This window comes from Castor canadensis, chromosome 3 (genome assembly GCF_047511655.1).
Source record: "Castor canadensis chromosome 3, mCasCan1.hap1v2, whole genome shotgun sequence".
Lineage (NCBI taxonomy): Eukaryota > Metazoa > Chordata > Mammalia > Rodentia > Castoridae > Castor > Castor canadensis.
Genome location: NC_133388.1, coordinates 168,867,643 through 168,885,034, shown reverse-complemented (window position 1 = coordinate 168,885,034; position 17,392 = coordinate 168,867,643). Strand labels below are relative to the sequence as shown.

General features: G+C 32.9%; 1 protein-coding gene across 5 annotated transcripts in view; it reads right to left on the bottom strand.

The window, feature by feature from the left end:
• Positions 1-17,392, bottom strand: part of Pkhd1l1 (PKHD1 like 1) — a 189,220-nt gene that overhangs the window by 117,366 nt on the left and 54,462 nt on the right. For 4 of the 5 annotated variants that reach the window (XM_074069062.1, XM_074069063.1, XM_074069065.1 and 1 more), the window contains 8 exons: positions 17,145-17,317; positions 11,531-11,678; positions 9,313-9,467; positions 7,436-7,558; positions 6,637-6,742; positions 3,556-3,666; positions 2,254-2,418; positions 1,158-1,279 (listed from right to left, as the gene is read on the bottom strand). In XM_074069062.1, the coding sequence (XP_073925163.1) occupies positions 1,158-1,279; positions 2,254-2,418; positions 3,556-3,666; positions 6,637-6,742; positions 7,436-7,558; positions 9,313-9,467; positions 11,531-11,678; positions 17,145-17,317 (1,103 nt within the window). The remainder of the gene's footprint in view (positions 1-1,157; positions 1,280-2,253; positions 2,419-3,555; positions 3,667-6,636; positions 6,743-7,435; positions 7,559-9,312; positions 9,468-11,530; positions 11,679-17,144; positions 17,318-17,392) is intronic. The other variant, XM_074069064.1, reaches the window with a different exon arrangement.

Sequence of the window (17,392 nt, the reverse complement as noted above, 5' to 3'; positions counted from 1 at the left end):
AAAGAAATGGAATTGTTAAAAATAAATATGTGAAGTGTTTTTATTTCTAACATGGATTAAAGTCTATTTCAGATATTTAGAGATTTGTGGTATTAAATATAAATTATATGTTTGAATTCCAAGACAAAGGTATATGATAAAGTAGTTTTGTAGGTTTATGATTCATTTAAATACATCTATAGCATACTGGATTTTGAGGGCTCCACAACACAGTTGAGATGTTCTGGACAATTTGTTCTCAAATTGATAAAAGGTAAGATATTGAAAGCTTTTTTGCCTTTTATTCTCTTGAAATAGAGTCAAATCCAATTATCATTCTATTTCATTTACAAATTGCATCATTATACCTTTTTCATAATCTTAGACTAAAAGCTTGAACCCCCAAGAAAAATACTGGTTCTTTCACTGGTATAGCATCTATGTAGTATCCAATTAAGGAAAACCTTTTATCATTTGGTATTTCTTGAACACATGTTTAGCTGAATGTCCTAACTAAAAGCAAGTTTTAGTTTATCATATCCCCTAGATTCCCATCTCCATCATCAGTCCACACACACTCAAATTTATTTTTTCCTGTAAGTCACAACTACATATAACTTCCATTTACTCTACTACATTTTGGGGTTTTGACATCAGTGAGACACAATATCCATTGGAGAACTTCAGACTTTTTGTGAACAAAGTGATATTTCAACACATTTTAAAAATAAATTTCTTCTTAAATACTAAAAATTTCTAAATTTGTTTCCCTGAATTTGTTAGACTATTTGGTAGTACTGAGTTTTTAAAAATCATCTTTTGGTAAACTTCATTCATGCTTAAGTGCAGATAAGATACTAACATTTTTATGGAGTTGTTTCCAACATACCTTCTCGTGTATCTTCACTTTGTATCTAATTCTATCATTTCAAGTAGAATGGATTATTTAATTAATATTGGTTTATGTGTCCTTTTTCATAATTTTTAAGTGTCTAGAATGTGGAGATAATATTTTATCTTGGGATATTAGCGCAAAGATGAAAAAGTAATTCTTAAAGATCATAATGGAAACAGAAGTTTGTAGAAAATATGTCACTTATTTAATCCTCTGCCCAGATGTCTCTTAATTCATAAGATTTAAGATTTATGGAAAAAATGACTGAAATAAGAGGCCTTACTTTTGGCGTTCTGCAGATTATTGTGCTTAAATCCCCTTCAATCACTTTGCAAGTTTCATTTCCAACTAAAACCTTCGAGCTTTCACTAAAGCCAAATCCAGATATAGTCAGAAGAGTACCACCTGTGTAGGAAAAACAAAGAAAAGAAAAGCAAAGAACAGATCAATCCTAACAAAGAGACTCTTTGTCAACATCTGACACATCATTTGAGACCTGTCCAGTCATCCAAAAGATGGACTGGCACCCATTGGAAATGTGTACAGCCATCACAACCACATGCACATTTGTGCTCTGAAACCTGAAACCATAGAGGAGTGGGGCTAAATGATTTATAGAAGTAACAGATTTGCAACCCACACTTGTTTGGGGGCATAATTAGCAACAGCTGCTATTTTCCACAGTGCCTTCTTCATCCTAATAAGAGATTACACTATTTCTATTTACTGGACCATTCCATGGATGGAAAGTGAGAGTGAATTAAGACTTTAATCAAATCCTAAATCCTGGTACCTCTAAATAAAAGAAAATCTAAGGAAAAACCTCAGTAAAATAAGAGTAAATTAAACATAAAAAAGCAAAAAAAGGTCAAAATCAAAGCACAAAATTCAAAACTAAGAATGATAAAAAACAAAGAAACCACGATGATATGAAGCAGGACAAGAAAAATGTGATTTTTTTTCTCTGAATTCCCTTCATCAGCCTTCCTTCACCCATTTGTTCCCAGAACTTTTTCTGGGTCAAGTAGCTCCATTAAGACTGTGGTTATAAATGGAGCAGCTGGTAAGCAGAATAATAACTAATAAATCTTATCTTGACATAATTAATGAGCTTGTTATAGAAACATGTAATAATTGATGATATTAATTCAATAACGTAAGATGTAAGCATAAGCAGTCACCCTGATTTGTGCTTCATAAGAAACAAAAGAATATTAGCCAGTCATGTACCATGTGTCTTCTAAAAGGAGACTCCTTTTGTTCTAGTGGAGGGAGCTTTGGGTTCTTTTCCCTTTGCCCTGTACTAGAAACAGCAACACTAGAAATTGAATTGGAGAAATGTGTAAGATTTTTCTCTGTTGAGAACTATTAACTATTACCTGCCAGGCTTCCAGATTTAGGCCAGATGTGTGAGATGTGACTCTGATAAACGAAGTGGAATCCCTCACCCTGTACATCCTGTGCTAGTCCAACATCAGCCATGGACACAGCAACTGGTGCATGTCCAGCACTTCCGTTCAAAATCTGGCACTTGATCTCATTTTCTGTGATAAAAAAAGAAGAAAATGAAAACTTATATTTTCTAAAATTAACCTTGGCTTTTACTTTTAGGCCCAAGTGTGATAATGGGAAGGGGTGAATCTTGGGGGCCTGGGGAATCTGTGCAAGCTACCTGATGCTATGAATCAGACATAAGTAAAGCAGTAATATAAACAATCTTCTCCTGATGCTACTGTGGCCAAAGGAGGCTACTCTCATAATTTCCAAAACCCTATTCTGTAATCAGGATTTATATTACTTATTCTAAAATTTCTGGTTCAACATATTGTGTCCAAAACTGAGTAAAATAATAGGTTCTATCAATAAAACTGAGTAAAAACTAAATGAAAACATTTTCTTCACTTTGTTTAGAATAGTCTATGCACACTGATAATACAGGTATAATATTGAGTATGTGACTTCAAAAATACATAGAAGATTAAAGAAATTTAAAGCAACATAAATGATTTCCAAAATGGATTTTCTTACACAATTCCAATCTGTTTAAATTAAGGGAAATGCCTAGGATTATGAAAGATAACTTTTAGGGAAATAAATAACTATAGCCTTCCCAATTTTAAGAATATGACTGTTAAATTCTGCATCACTGGAGAGAAATTCTGTTGGGCTAGAAGTCAGGAAATAAGGCCACATCCCCTGGCCACATGACTGATGCAGTATTGTCAAATATGGGCAGAAAAAGTGGGAGTGTGTCTCGGCGGTAGAACCTAGTATGCCAGAGGCCCTAGGTTCAATCTTTAGTAGAGGGAGAGGGGACCATGGGCACTGGAGTTACACTGAAAACATTTGTTTTGGTCCCAAAGACATACCAGCACAAGAGATCTTACGGAATCATTTTGCGAGAGAGAGAGAGAGAGAGAGAGAGAATTCAACTATTATGGGATAAAGACTCTGAGACACTAACAGTGAAATAATTAGCCCGTAGTCATCATCAAAAATAGAAAAGGTAAGGCATTATCTACACCAGGTTGCCAATTTCATGATTACATAGAATACACTACAGAATAATCATATCTGCACTCTTACTCTCTGAGAATCAGTGTCACAGTATTACATTAACACTGCTCTTTCCACTTTCTCTTGGAGAACAGTCATACTTCATAAATTTTCAAAGGACCTACCAGCCACAGAAAGAATAGAGCAACCTGTAGGTCCAACAGAAACTGATACATCTGAAGTAGGAGAAAATCCAGAGCCTACTATGGTTAAAATTGTGTTTTCTTCATAGGATCCTGAAAGTTATAAATTTAAATAACAACATTAAAATGACAAAATTAGAAACCATTGTTACAAAATCAGACATTTCTCAGAGAAGAATGTGCCTGTCTTCTAAAAGATATAAACAAGAAACCTATAAATAAGCAAGGAAGAAAGACACATTTACTTGGCAGTGGTATTTTTCCATTGAATCACTCTATATTGCTTCATATTTTGGATCTGTGTGTTTATATGTATTAATAAGAAAACTTATCTGATTAAAAATATGGAATGAGGTAAGGAAAGGGAAACTAATGTCATGAGAAAGTTAATCAGGTGTTTCTATGTGTATAGGATGTGGCATAGGGTAAGTGGTGTGAACACTTCTCATTTGAAAAGAAAATGATTCCTCTGTCTGTATGATATCCATCTTACAGTGCCTGGAATGGTCTCTGCTTACTTTTGTACCACAGCATCTTAAACTTAATGTTTTTTTGTTCATCCTTAAAAGTGTCCAGATTTGATTGGCAATGATTTATATGGTCGCTTAACTTACATAACACCACACACAATTATAGATTCCACATCGATTTAAATAGCTGAGAATGAAAAGCTAAAACATTTTAGAAATAAATATAATCAAATATCTTAATCATTTCAAGGCTGAGATAGATTTCTGGGTTTTTTATTTGTTTGGCTTTTTTTTTTTGTTTGTTTGGTTTTGTTTTTGAGACAGGGTCTTGCTATGTAGCACAGACTGGCCTGGAATTCATGAGCCTCCTGCCTCAGCCTCCTGGGATTACAGGCATGTACCGCCATGTCAGGCAAGATGGATTTCTTAAATAAAACACCAAAAGCTATGGTTAACTATACAAGAAAAGATACATAAGTTATAGTAAATAAATGATTAAAATGTTTCCATAGAAAAGATACTAAACCAAACACAAGTAATACATGTGCAAAAGATTGGCAATCATAACATATAATAAGTAGTTACATGTTAATTAAAAAAGATCATCCAATACAAAGAAGATAAAGAATGTTAAGAAATTTGTGAAGAAGAAAGAATATGGATGTCCAAGAAACACACAAGAAGATGCTTATGTGTATTGCTATTCAGGGAATAGACAAATTAAAACAACAATAATTTCTTTCACCCAGCAGATTGACCAAAATTGTTGTCAAGAAAGTGGGGAATACAGTGCTCTCATTTCTGCTAGCAGTACAGCCACTTTGGAGAGCAAGCTGTTCATCTAGTATACTGAATACATAAATACCCAATTATTATTTAGCAATTCCATGTTTGGGCATATATCCTTAAAAGATTCTTACATATGTGAAGTATGGGGAATCTCAATATAATCTTATTTTTAAAACCAAAAAATTATAATAATCTAAATGTCTATCAATAGAGGGACAAATAAATTGGAACATTTAGGAAGAATTTTAAGGTGATAAATTAAATGTACATATGATCACATACATCTCAAAATGAATTATGAATGATAAAAGATAGAAAATGCTATTTACCTTTTAATATCTTATTCATAAGCTTTAAAAACATCAAATTACCATATGTGTGTTATATTCAAATGATATTAAAATAACATGGAAGAATACACAGAACTAATTACTGTGATTGCCTCTGGGGAGTTGTGTGGTAACTAGGACTAGGAATGAGGCTTTTCCTAAAATATTTTCTTTTTTAGTCTAATGATTGGAAATATGCATGACAAAAATGCTAACAGCTGTTAATTATCAGTGAAGAGAAAGTTTTTATAGCATTCTTTATAATCTCCACTATTTTAAAATTGATCATAATGTGACAAACATAAATCAGGTTATTTATTTGAGTAAGACATAATCTTCGGAAAGTTCCTATAACAATGGACATTCATCATAAAATTCCAGGATAGGTTCAAAAATAAAGTACCAAAATATTATAATCAAGTGTTCATCAAATTCTTATTCTTGAGATTTTGACCCTGCATAACACAAATTATAACAAAGTTAATACAATTACTATAAAAAGTCTGAAGAATATATAAACTATTTTAAAATTTTTTAAATCTTTTGACAAGGGCAAGATAATAAAAAGTTAGTGGATGAAGTTTCTGACTAGCTACCAAGACTAAATATGTGATTATAGTATCTGAACTTATCTTACTGATTGAAAAACTCCTTTTTTTTCATTTTTTTAATTCATTTATTCACATGTGCATACACTGCTTGGGTCATTTCTCCACCCTGCCCCCATCCCCCACCTTCTCACCCCTCCCCTCCTCAGTTCCAAGCAGAACCTGTTCTGCCCTTATCACTAATTTTGTTGAAGAAAAGACATAAGCATAATAAGGAAGACAAAGCGTTTTTGTTAGTTGAGTTAAGGATATTTATTCATTTATAATCCTTATTTCTGCTATTTATTTCAATTCTTAGGAGTTCAGACAAAGCAGCATAATCATACTTTTTAAGCTATAACGTGCAATGAAGAAAAGGTATGATGTGTCTCCTAGACTACATTGATTTCTTGGCAATAATTTTCTCTTATTCTCAAATTGAGTACCCAATTTTCCTCTTTGAACCACAGCTGTCTTGCTACTAAACTTTTAATAGTAACTCCCCTAGAAGGATTCTCATATGATGAAATATTCCAATTAATACCTTAACTAGTCAAATAGAACAAAAATGCCTCAAAGTCACAGTGAAATTTTAGAGACTGATTATAACTGGTGAAACTAGACAATAGAAAGATTAGTAACTCTTTTATTTCAAAGGCTATACTTCAATATTTCAGTTTCATAGGCAATGTTTTTTCAAGATAAATAACTATTCTGTCTTCCCATAGCTTTATCTGATAATTCTTTCACTATGTTGAACTGTCTGCTTGCCTTAATTAGTGATACTGGGATGATATATTTAAAAAATAATTATCAGAGTTTAATTTTTCTAGCAATCCTCCACCATAACCCCTGCCCACACCCCAAGTTTAAAAAGCAGGAGGTTACCTTGTGAAGGCCTTGTGTCCAAAACTAGGGGAGTAGCTGTAGGATCCCATGTAAACCCACAGTCACCTGAACATTTAGCTGGAATTCCATTGATATAGACTTCAACCTTCAAGTAAAGAAACAGACTTAGTGAATACAGTCAGAGGAAGCATAGTTAGTAGGATAATTTATAGGATTCAGCAAGAATGGAATTTTACTTGTTTACTTGTTTGTTTATAAAAATTAGATATATTTTTCCGACTTTGACATTCCATTTATTCATTCATCTATCCATTCATTCATTCATGCAGCAAATGTGACTGCTATGTTTTTGGTACAGCTATAAATGTTAGAAAAATAGGAATTACAAGATTAAAGAAAACAGATGGCATCCCTGTTATCACCAACTTATGATTCTAGTAGGGGCAGGATAGAGAGTTGCATGATACAAAAATTTTTTAAAGTTAATGTATATTATGTCAAGAAGTTAATTTGTTACAAAGAAAAATAGAGGTTGCTCTTGGGACAGTGACTTAAACTCTTTACACTTTAATTTTCTCATCACTAAAATGGCAACATTGATAATTACTTCACAGACCTAAATGAAAGAATATATTTTCTAATTCTGAAAGAAGATCTTAAAAACCCATTATTTTATCAAAAGGAAATTAATTTTCCCAAGTCATAAAATAATATTCAGTTGATCAACTGTTAACACAAATATTCACTTGAAAATAGAGAAATCAACCCTTTGTTAACATATTACAAATTAGGTATGCATTTAAAATTATGAATGTTATGAAAAAATTTTCAAAAATACCTGTGGCTGTTGACTGGGTGTTTGAAGTAGATCTCCAAGTATGTGCTGTCTAAACAAACCACCTTCCTTTATCTTTGTAACTGTCATATTAACCTTTTCTCCAACAATGCTGGAATCATTAATCTATTTTTAAACAAAATGCTTTATTAGAACAGCTACAGTAAATAGAACCACACACTTTTTTTTTTACTTAAGAATGGGTAAAAGAAAATAAAACCCAAATCATGTTTAAAAAAATTCAGACTATCATAGTCACTTAGAAAAAAAAAAAGAGCCTCTTTAAAAATGAGAATGAAGTATTCAAGTGAAAATGCTTAATTAAAACATTATTTAAATGACTAAAATTAACTTGAAATTTTAAATTAGCAAAATAAATCAGAAGAAAATGAATTTTCTGTATTTGATTTTCTTAAAATGTCCTATGTTTTTTCTGAATATGACACTTTAATAATTGTTGAATAATTGAAAAAATTGAATCCTTTTCCACCTAAGAGTCAACTTTTTCTCTTAGCATTTTTCAACTCTTATTAACCTTTTTTGTCAGCTACTCTTGGAATTATATTCTCTTCCAATGGTAAAAATTAAACCAAATCAAGTCTATGTATATAATTTCAAAATTCTTCTGTTGATTTGGCAGCCTTCTGCCAAACAGAGGCTAGCAAAGAGATTAGTTGTTTCCATGCTGGGCCTTGTATAAACCAGAACAATGATGGTTAAAAAGAGGAGATTGATCAGGAAAGGCAGAAGAACATGGATGCACAGACACCAGCAGAGAAAACAGGAGGAACACCAGTCACCAGAGCTGTCTCACTTACAGAATTTTCTGATTCTAGTTCCAGGCATACAGTCTCTTAAAACAACCTCACATTTTTATGACTGTTAACTATCCATACTGACTTGTACTCTGTGTTTACATGCTTTTTTTTGTCTCCTACAACCCTACCTTCCTCACACAAAATGGTTTCATAAGTAGAGTTTTCCATTCTTTCCACCTGATGTTGTAGGCGTCTTCCCAGGTGAACATATGCGGGTTTACATAGGGCTACTTAGTACTTGTGTGAAGGTTATGTCACTTAAACAACCATTCTCCCACTGAAGAGATTTAGTGCTCTGGGTTTCTATTGTTACAAATAATACTGCAGTAATTACCATGGTGCTGATATAATTTCATCTGTGTATTGTTATTTCAGTAGGATGGAGTTATGTAAATGAAATTACTAAATCATAAGCTATCTATATTCAGATACTACCTAATCCTCCAAAAAAAGTGATACTAATTTACATTTTCACCAAGAATGCATGGGAAACACTGTTTCCTTCCACTTTCATCACTAGAAAGCACATTTTTCTGTGTTTGATTATTTGACCTTCCAGTTGCTTCTTGACTTCTCTCCTTCACATACTTCGGGGATGACCCTTCTCTAACTCTAACTTGGCAAAGGTAACTAGATAAGACCTGAAGGTATGACTCCTTTATGATCTTGAAAAGATCATCTTTATAACCACAAAATTATCCAAAGCCCCAGTACATAGCTATAGTGGCAGAATTGTTGGCAGTGACCCCTCCTTAAAGTATACCTGGATTTAGTTCTCAGACTGGCCTGGCATATATTCTTCCAGCTCCAAACACACATATTTCTGGGCTTTTTCCAGGTGGGACAGGGAAAAAAAATACCAGCAGCTATTCTCCATGAAAAAGAACACCTGACCAACCTAATGTGCAACAATCTTCTCATGTTCAAATTCTTTTAAAACATTTTAGTCTATAGTTTGCATTTAAAAAATACATACTGTCACCAGTATGTATTTAGAATTGAAGCAATGTGCAAATAAGCAAGCACACAAAAGAAAACAGAAGTCAAGCCAAATGAGGGAACCTGTAGAAGATTCTGATTTCCACACAGGCTTCTCCACTTGATGCTCCATGAGTAACCAGCACAGTTTCCCTCTCTGGTAACTGAGACTTGTCCCACTTCATCCAAGCTCTGGAGAGCAAACTGCAAATCTGCAGCTGACACAGAAGCGGGGATGCCTGCATCACAGAGAGAGGGCAAACAGCAGGATGAAATAATTCACAAACAAAATCTCATCTTTCAAGCACACAAAGTGTGCACTATGAAGTATCACTTGGAAACAATACATCCTCCTCCAATATAGTGAAATTGAAATTTGTATCTTTCTTACGCCAAGAATGTATATATTTTTGGGAAACAAAAAGTAAATGAGTAATATACCTTAAACCATGTTCTTGGCTCAAATACTTTTATTTTAATGTCAGTTTACTCTATAGATAATCTATAAGCTATGGATGTAAAAGAGACCCTTTGGGAATGAAAACACACATCTGGTGAGACAGTGAAGAAAATATGCAAATGTCATTTGTTCTGGATGATTTACTTCTTGTTACTGACATAATTTCAGCTATATAAATTAGGTAGAGAAATACTATTAGAAACAAGTACACCATAATATCTAATTGATAAACATCATGAACTACATATAAAATTTCTAATTTTTCTTCTACTAGATGTATTTAAGAAGTAAAAGTAAACAAATATGATTACACTAATAATAAATTTTATATAATGAAATATATTTTAAATTTTTTTATTGTGCTGGGTGGGGGTGCATTGTGGCATTTACAAAAATTCTTACACAACACTAGGAATCTCTCTGTGTAGCTATCTTTATCTCAAAGTAGCAAAAACAGTATGTCTTTCTTATTATCTCTTATGTTTTCTCTTCAACAAAATCTGAGAAGAGCAGGGTGGAATAGGCTTTGCCCGGAAATGGGATGGGGGGAGGTAAAGGGAGGTGGCACAAACAATGTACACACATGTAAGTAAATGTAAAAACAATAAAATAAAAGGAGAAAAGAAAAAAATTAAAACAAAAAATAAATAAAATACACTCTGACTATAAAAAAATTCTTACAATATATCATATTTGAATTTATCCTCTCCATCATTCTCCTTTATCCTACCCTCCCCCATTCCTGGAACAGTTTCAACAGGTGTCATTTTTCCATTTACACACATGTGTACACAGTATTTGCATTATATTCACCTATAAAAGGAGGTGGGGAAAGGGTGTGGAAATTGTACCAACTCCCCTAGACAGGACCTGTTCTGCCCTCCTGTTCTTTGATTTTGGAAAAGAAAAAAATGACATTTTTGTTTGTTTAAGATTGTGACATTTCCATGTATATATTAAAATGTTATTTATTTCAAATTGCAAGTGCTTGGTGGCTGTAGGTGGTTCATGACTACCATGTTGGACAGCACAAATCTGGGTGATTCAATTAAAAGCTGTCTTTTACAATATTCAACTACAAGCTTTTATAATATTTTAATAGTACCATTATTACTTCTGGATACCATAGTAATTTTTGTCAAAAATATATGTATTGACCAAGCATGTTGGCTCAAGCCTGTAGTTCCAGCTATTTGAGAAGTGGAGATTGGAGGGCTGCAGTTCGAGGGCAGCCTGGGCAAAATGTTAACAAGATCCCATCTCAACCACTGACTGAATGCAGTAGGGTACACTTGTCATCCCAGCTATTCAGGAAGCACAAATAGGCTGGTCTGGCCATAAAGTGAAGCCCTATCTTAAAAATAACCAACAAAAAAGGGTTGGTGGAGTTGCTCAAGTGGTAGAGTACCTGCCTAGCAAGCACAAAGCCCTGAACACAACTCCCAGTACCACTCCCCCCAAAAGAGAGCATTTATTATACAAAGATACAACTTATGAAAGTCACAATTTCAATCATTTTCAGAAAATGTGTATTAAGTGTTTGCTACATTTTATAGACTTTTTCTTATATTACCTTTACATAGAAATAATTATTACTAGTAGCTGGCTTTGGATTAGTAAGTTTTCTTATAATCTAGTAAAAGAAGGATTTTGAAATAAAATATTATGATTGGTTATTAATTTGGTATAATCTGGTGTATATAGATATGTGTGAATGTGTGAGTGCATATACAATAAGGAGTTGAAGTAGCATAACATTTTATAGATTATGCATACATATGTGTAGACCAATATTCTGAACATTTATATCCATTTGAGAATTTTGAAAATTTTTAAATATACCTTTGAGAATATGTCCATAAGCTTTAATATCAAAGCTGCCACTTATAGGTGGAGAAGCTTCTTGAATTCTTTGAATACGAATCTTTGACTCTCCTGGCCAATTAATTCCTCTGTAGACAGATTCATTCTCAGTCTCATTTGTGGTTATCTAATTTTCAAAATAAATATTGATAAAATGATTAAACCTAACAATAGCCAACATGATTTCTATTTTACTGTGGTACAGTCCTTGACATGACATAAATGAGCCTCATATATTCAGGACTCTTCAGGTCATTAAGGAGAGTCCCATAAATCAACATGGGCCATGCCCATACAGCTGCAATAATGAAGCCAATGTCAACTCAGTCATCTGTGCAGCAATCAACTGGAATCAAAGTAATACCTCATTAATTCAGGTTGGCCTCTCCAACACTCAAGGAACAAATATTTATCGAGAAGACACTCTACTGAAGGTACAAAGCCCATCACTGTGGGGAGACGAACAAGCATGAGATGCAATCTTTGCTATCAAAAATCCTAAAACCCTTTAGAGAAACAACCAACAATATAAGAAAGTCTGTTGTCAGCAGAGTGACTGACCCATGATCACTCGTTGCTTTTTAAATACTGAGGGCCAATCAGTTGACAGAAACAAGACATGCTAGGGAAATTAGCAGATTATAACTTTAATAGTGAAAATTATACCCTTCTGCTTCTTTAAGAGTTATCTGTTAATCTTGTAGAATTTATAACAATACAGGAATAAGTAACACAAGTGATAGAAATCATAGGCAAGAATGTCCATATCAATTTTATTCAAAATAGTTGCAAAATGCAATAATGCAAAAGTCCATTAACAGAATGGATAAATTATGGTGCATTTGTACCATGCAATAATGCACAGAAATGAAAAAGAACAAACCACAGCCACAGGCAACAACATGACTCTTTCAATACTTAATAAAGAAAACTAGACAAAAAAGAGTATGTAATTGTTTTGTTTTATTCATACTTTATTGTTGTACTGGGTGTAGGTACATTGTGGCATTTACAAAAGTTCAACGTTCTTACAACGTAGCAAATATATAATACTTGAATTCACCCCCTCCACTGCTTTTCTTGACTCCCTCTCCCCCCATTACTGGAATAGTTTCAACAGGTATTGTTTTTGTATTTACTTACGTGTGTACACAGTTTTTGCACTGTATTCACCCTCCCATATCCTTTCCCTACCATCTCCTCCCTCCAACTGGTACCAACCCTATCACCTGGGCAGGACCTGGTTCCATCCTCCTATTCTCCGATTTTGTAGAAGAAAAAAAAATTTTAATGACATTTTTGCTTGGTTGATGTACACTCTATACAAGAATGAATATAGAATCTTTAACCGGTTAAAACGACCATAAGAAAGGGACTAAAGTAGAAGAAAAATAGAGGAGATGAACCAAATCAGGCTATAATATCCAACATGGATCTAGTATCAATTTTCTGCAGATTCCCAGTTTTCCAAGCAACATTTGTTGAAAAGGCTGTCTTTTCTCCATCGTATGATTTTGGTACCTTTGTCAAAAATTAGGTGGGCATAGCTGTGTAGATTCATATTTGGGTCTTCTATTCTGTTCCATTGATCTTCATGTCTGTTTTGTTGCCAGTACCAGGCTATTTTTATTGCTATGGCTCTGTAGTATAGTTTGAAGTTGGTTATTGTGATACCTCCAGCATTGCTCTTTTTGCTCAGTATTGCCTTGGCTGTTCACTGTCTTTTGTGCTTCCAATAAATTTTCGGTTGATTTTTCAATCTCTGTGATGAACGTCATTGGGATTTTGATGGGAATTGCATTGAATGTGTAGATTGCTTTTGGCAGTATAGACATGTTCACAATGTTGGTTCTACCAATCCATGAGCATGGGAGACCTTTCCACCTTCTGTACTCTTCTTGGACTTCTTTCTTCAGTGATTTGTAGTTCTCCTTGTAGAGATAATTCATGTCCTTTATTTATTACTAAGTATTTGATTTTCTTGGAGGCTATAATAAATAGAATTGATTTCCTATATTCTTTCTCAGTTTGTTCATTGTTGGTATATAGAAAGGCTACTAATTTGTGTAAATTGATTTTGTATCCTGCTACTTGCTGAAGCTGTGCATGGTGTCTAGGAGGTTTTTGGTGGAGTTTTTCGGGTCTGTTGGGTTTAAGATCATGTTGTCTACGAATAGGAAGTTTGACTTCTTCCTTACTTATTTGTATGCCATTTATTTCTTCTTTCTGTCTTGTTGCTCTGGCTAAGAATTCCAAGACTATGTTGAATAAGAGTAAAGAGGGTGGGCCCCCTTATCTCATTCCTGACTTTAGGGAAAGTGGTTTCAATTTTTCCCCATTAAGTACGATGTTGACTATAGGCTTGTCATAGATAGCCTTTATTATTTTATTGCTATGAAGTTTTTAAACAGGCAAAAGTAATCACTGGTGCTAGAAGTAAAATAGTAATTATCAAGGTGTGAGGGATGAGTATTCTAATATCAGGAAGGATATATGAGGAAAGTTCTTAGGGGCAGATGACTTTCTTTACCTTGATCTGGATAGTGACTATATAAAGGTACTTAAGAATTTTGTAAAAATTCATTGCATTCATCAAGGTTTAAGATGCAAGATGAGCAAACAATAGCCTACCACATTTCTAAACACAAATAATGAGCATGTGGAAACCAATATTTAAAAAATAAGACTGTATAAGTTGATTCAAAGAAAATTAAATACTTATACATAAATCTAGTAGAAAAAGCTCTGGATCTGATCTGAAAATTGGAAAATTTTGATAAAGGTAATCAAAGAAGACATAAATATTCTGGTTTTATAACAGCATAAGAAGACTCACATAAATGGTGAGACCTACTGCATTCACTGATTGGAAGACTCAACATAATAAATAAAATTCTCTTCACAGTAATCTGTAGGTTTAATGCAAGTCTTATCAAAAAAACAACAAGATACTCTTGTAGTCAGATGTAAGCTTTTTCTCAAATGTACATGAAAAAGACACAGGACATAGAATAAAGTACTTCTGCACAAGAAGAATAAAGTGAGAGAACTCACTGTACTCAATGTTAAGACTTACTGTACAGCTACAGTAATCAAGGGAGTTTGATACCAGTGAAAGAATAGACACACAAGAGAATGAATGCAACAGAGTAGATAATCCATAAGTACAACTACACAAATATGCCTGACTGACTTTTCAACAATGTACAAAAATAATTCAATAGAGGAAAGATAGTATTTTCAATAAATGATGTTAGAGAAACTAGAGTCATAGGCAAACAAATGAACTTCATCCTAGAAACACATTTACATAAAATTTAACTCAAAATGGATCATGGCCTTAAGAAAAAATGTAAATATATAAAACATTTAGAAAAAAATCTTTAGTAGCTACAGCTAAGCAAGAAAAAAAAAACCCTCAGGTGTGAAACCAAAAGTAATACTCATAAAAGAAAAATATGCATTGGATTCCATCAAAACTAAGAATTTCTACTCTGTAAAATACCTTATAAAAAAGACAAAAAGACAAGATCAGTCTGGGAGAAAATATTTGTTAACCACATATCTGACAAAGGACTTGCATCTAGAGTATATAAAGAGCTTTAAAAACTCAATGATAATGAATAGGTAATTCAATTAGAAAATGGGCAAAAGATGTAAGCAGATGATATATGAGTAGTAAAGATGTCTAATATTGCTATCCATATGGAATCCAAATTAAACCAAAATGAGAGATCATTACATAACTTATCCAAATGACTAAAATGAAAAAAAATAGTGATAACACCTAATGCTGGAGAATTTGTGTATAAGCTGGTGGGAATGTAAAATTCCCATTCACTTTGGAAAACGGTATGGTACTTTCTTAAAAATGATATATGTGCTTACCATATAACCCCTTAAATAGGCTGTTAGGTAAGTAACCTCCTGAATGAAAATGTATATCATAAAAAACCTGCAGATTAATGTTCACAGAAGCTTTAATCAAAATATCCCAAATAGGAAACAACTGAAATGCTCTTCAGTGGATAGGAGGGTAAACAAACCATCACAAATCTCTATACCTTTAAATACTCCTCAGCAATCAAAACTAAGTATGGATGCACACAACAACCTGGATGATCTCAAGGGAATTATTCTGAATGGAAAAAAAACCCAGCAATCTCAAAAGGTTGATACAAGGTTGATCCCATTTATGTAACATCGTTGAAATCACAAAATTATAGAAACAGAACAAAGTAGTTGTCAGATACAAAAGAGTATGGTAGGAAAATAGCTATGGATGTGGTTGTAGCTATAAATGGGTAACATGAAGAATACTTGTAAACTGTTCTGGTGGTAATATGATGAATTTACACACATGACAGAATTGTATAGAAACACATGCACACACGCACAAAATGAATGCATGTAAAACTGACAAAATGTGAATAAGGTAGGTTAGTGGATTGGATCAATGTCAATTTCCTAGTTGTCATGCTATACTTTATTGTACAAGAAGTTACCATTGGAGGAAAATGGATATAAGAATATATGTCTATTATTTCTTACAACTAAAAATGAATATGCAATTACCTCAAAACTAAAGTTCTAAAGATGATTCATGCACTTGTACTTTAAATGTGTATACATCACTGCATTTACACTTTATCTGAATTTTTTAAAAGGACACAAAAATTAAGTCCTATATACCCCAATTTAACTTTTAGTAAATAACTACAGCTAAAAGTAATTACCAATTATTAGTTTAATGAGGAATCTTGAAAAATGGAGAGTGTTGGCACAGATATTTTGAGAATCCAAAGCTCTGAGTTAGCACATTTTGTAGTAGTGCTAAAAGACTACAAGACATTAATCTTCAAGGCAGCAAGACCAAAACATTGAGCCAGGACTTGGTAAAGGCAATGTTTATGGGAATATTTCATTATCTTTAATTATAAAGTTATTTAGTTAGCAGAAAGTTCTCTGGGGATCTCTAATTACTAGAGTTAATTATTTAAACTTTAATATTCAACTTATTTATGCTTGTTTTAAATTTGTTGTAGGAAATGATATTAACTCATGGTATATTTTTATAGGAAATTAATTTTTAAATGATCATATTAGAATGACTCAGGCAATATAAAACTTGTTCAGATTATTTTGGAATTATGGAAAACTGCATCACTTCTGTTTGTATAGATTTTGATAGACACAATTAAAATGTTTATAACAGAAAGAATTTTTAAACTTAATGCAGAGCCTCAACTTTTCTTTCAATAATTTCTGTTCAAGAATCTTTATTGGAAGAATGCAAAACATGTCCTTTAAAGTCAACAAGGAAAATTCTACTTAAATTTTACTATTTTGTTTCTTAAGGATATTTGTCCATCCCCCCCCAAAGGTATATTTAATAGAAGAATATTTTAATGCTTAAAACCAATTTCCATGCTCAAGTTAAAAAATTCTCTAAATTATCATTTATCCTTAGAATAAGTCTCTTGTTCTAGTAAAAGATATTCAATCTGTGTAAGTTATTTTCAAAAATTAAGAAAATTCAGTACATCAAAACTAATGCTCATGAAAATAATAACTCATGAAATTTTAGTCTTACCTGCCCAAAACTTACAGCCATCATGGGTATATTATAACTGCAATTATATGAAGTCATAGTAACAGAATACTGAACTGTTAGAGTTGATCCATTTATTTTGGTCTGATTCACCCAAAAGTGCTTTAAAAATATTCCTTTATCTGCTAATGCTGGAAGTCTTCTCTTTGGCATTTCTAATGAACATAAGAAAGCAAAGAAAGTTGGAGATGAGATTGTAGTGCTTAATTTTTATTATTTTGCTATCACTT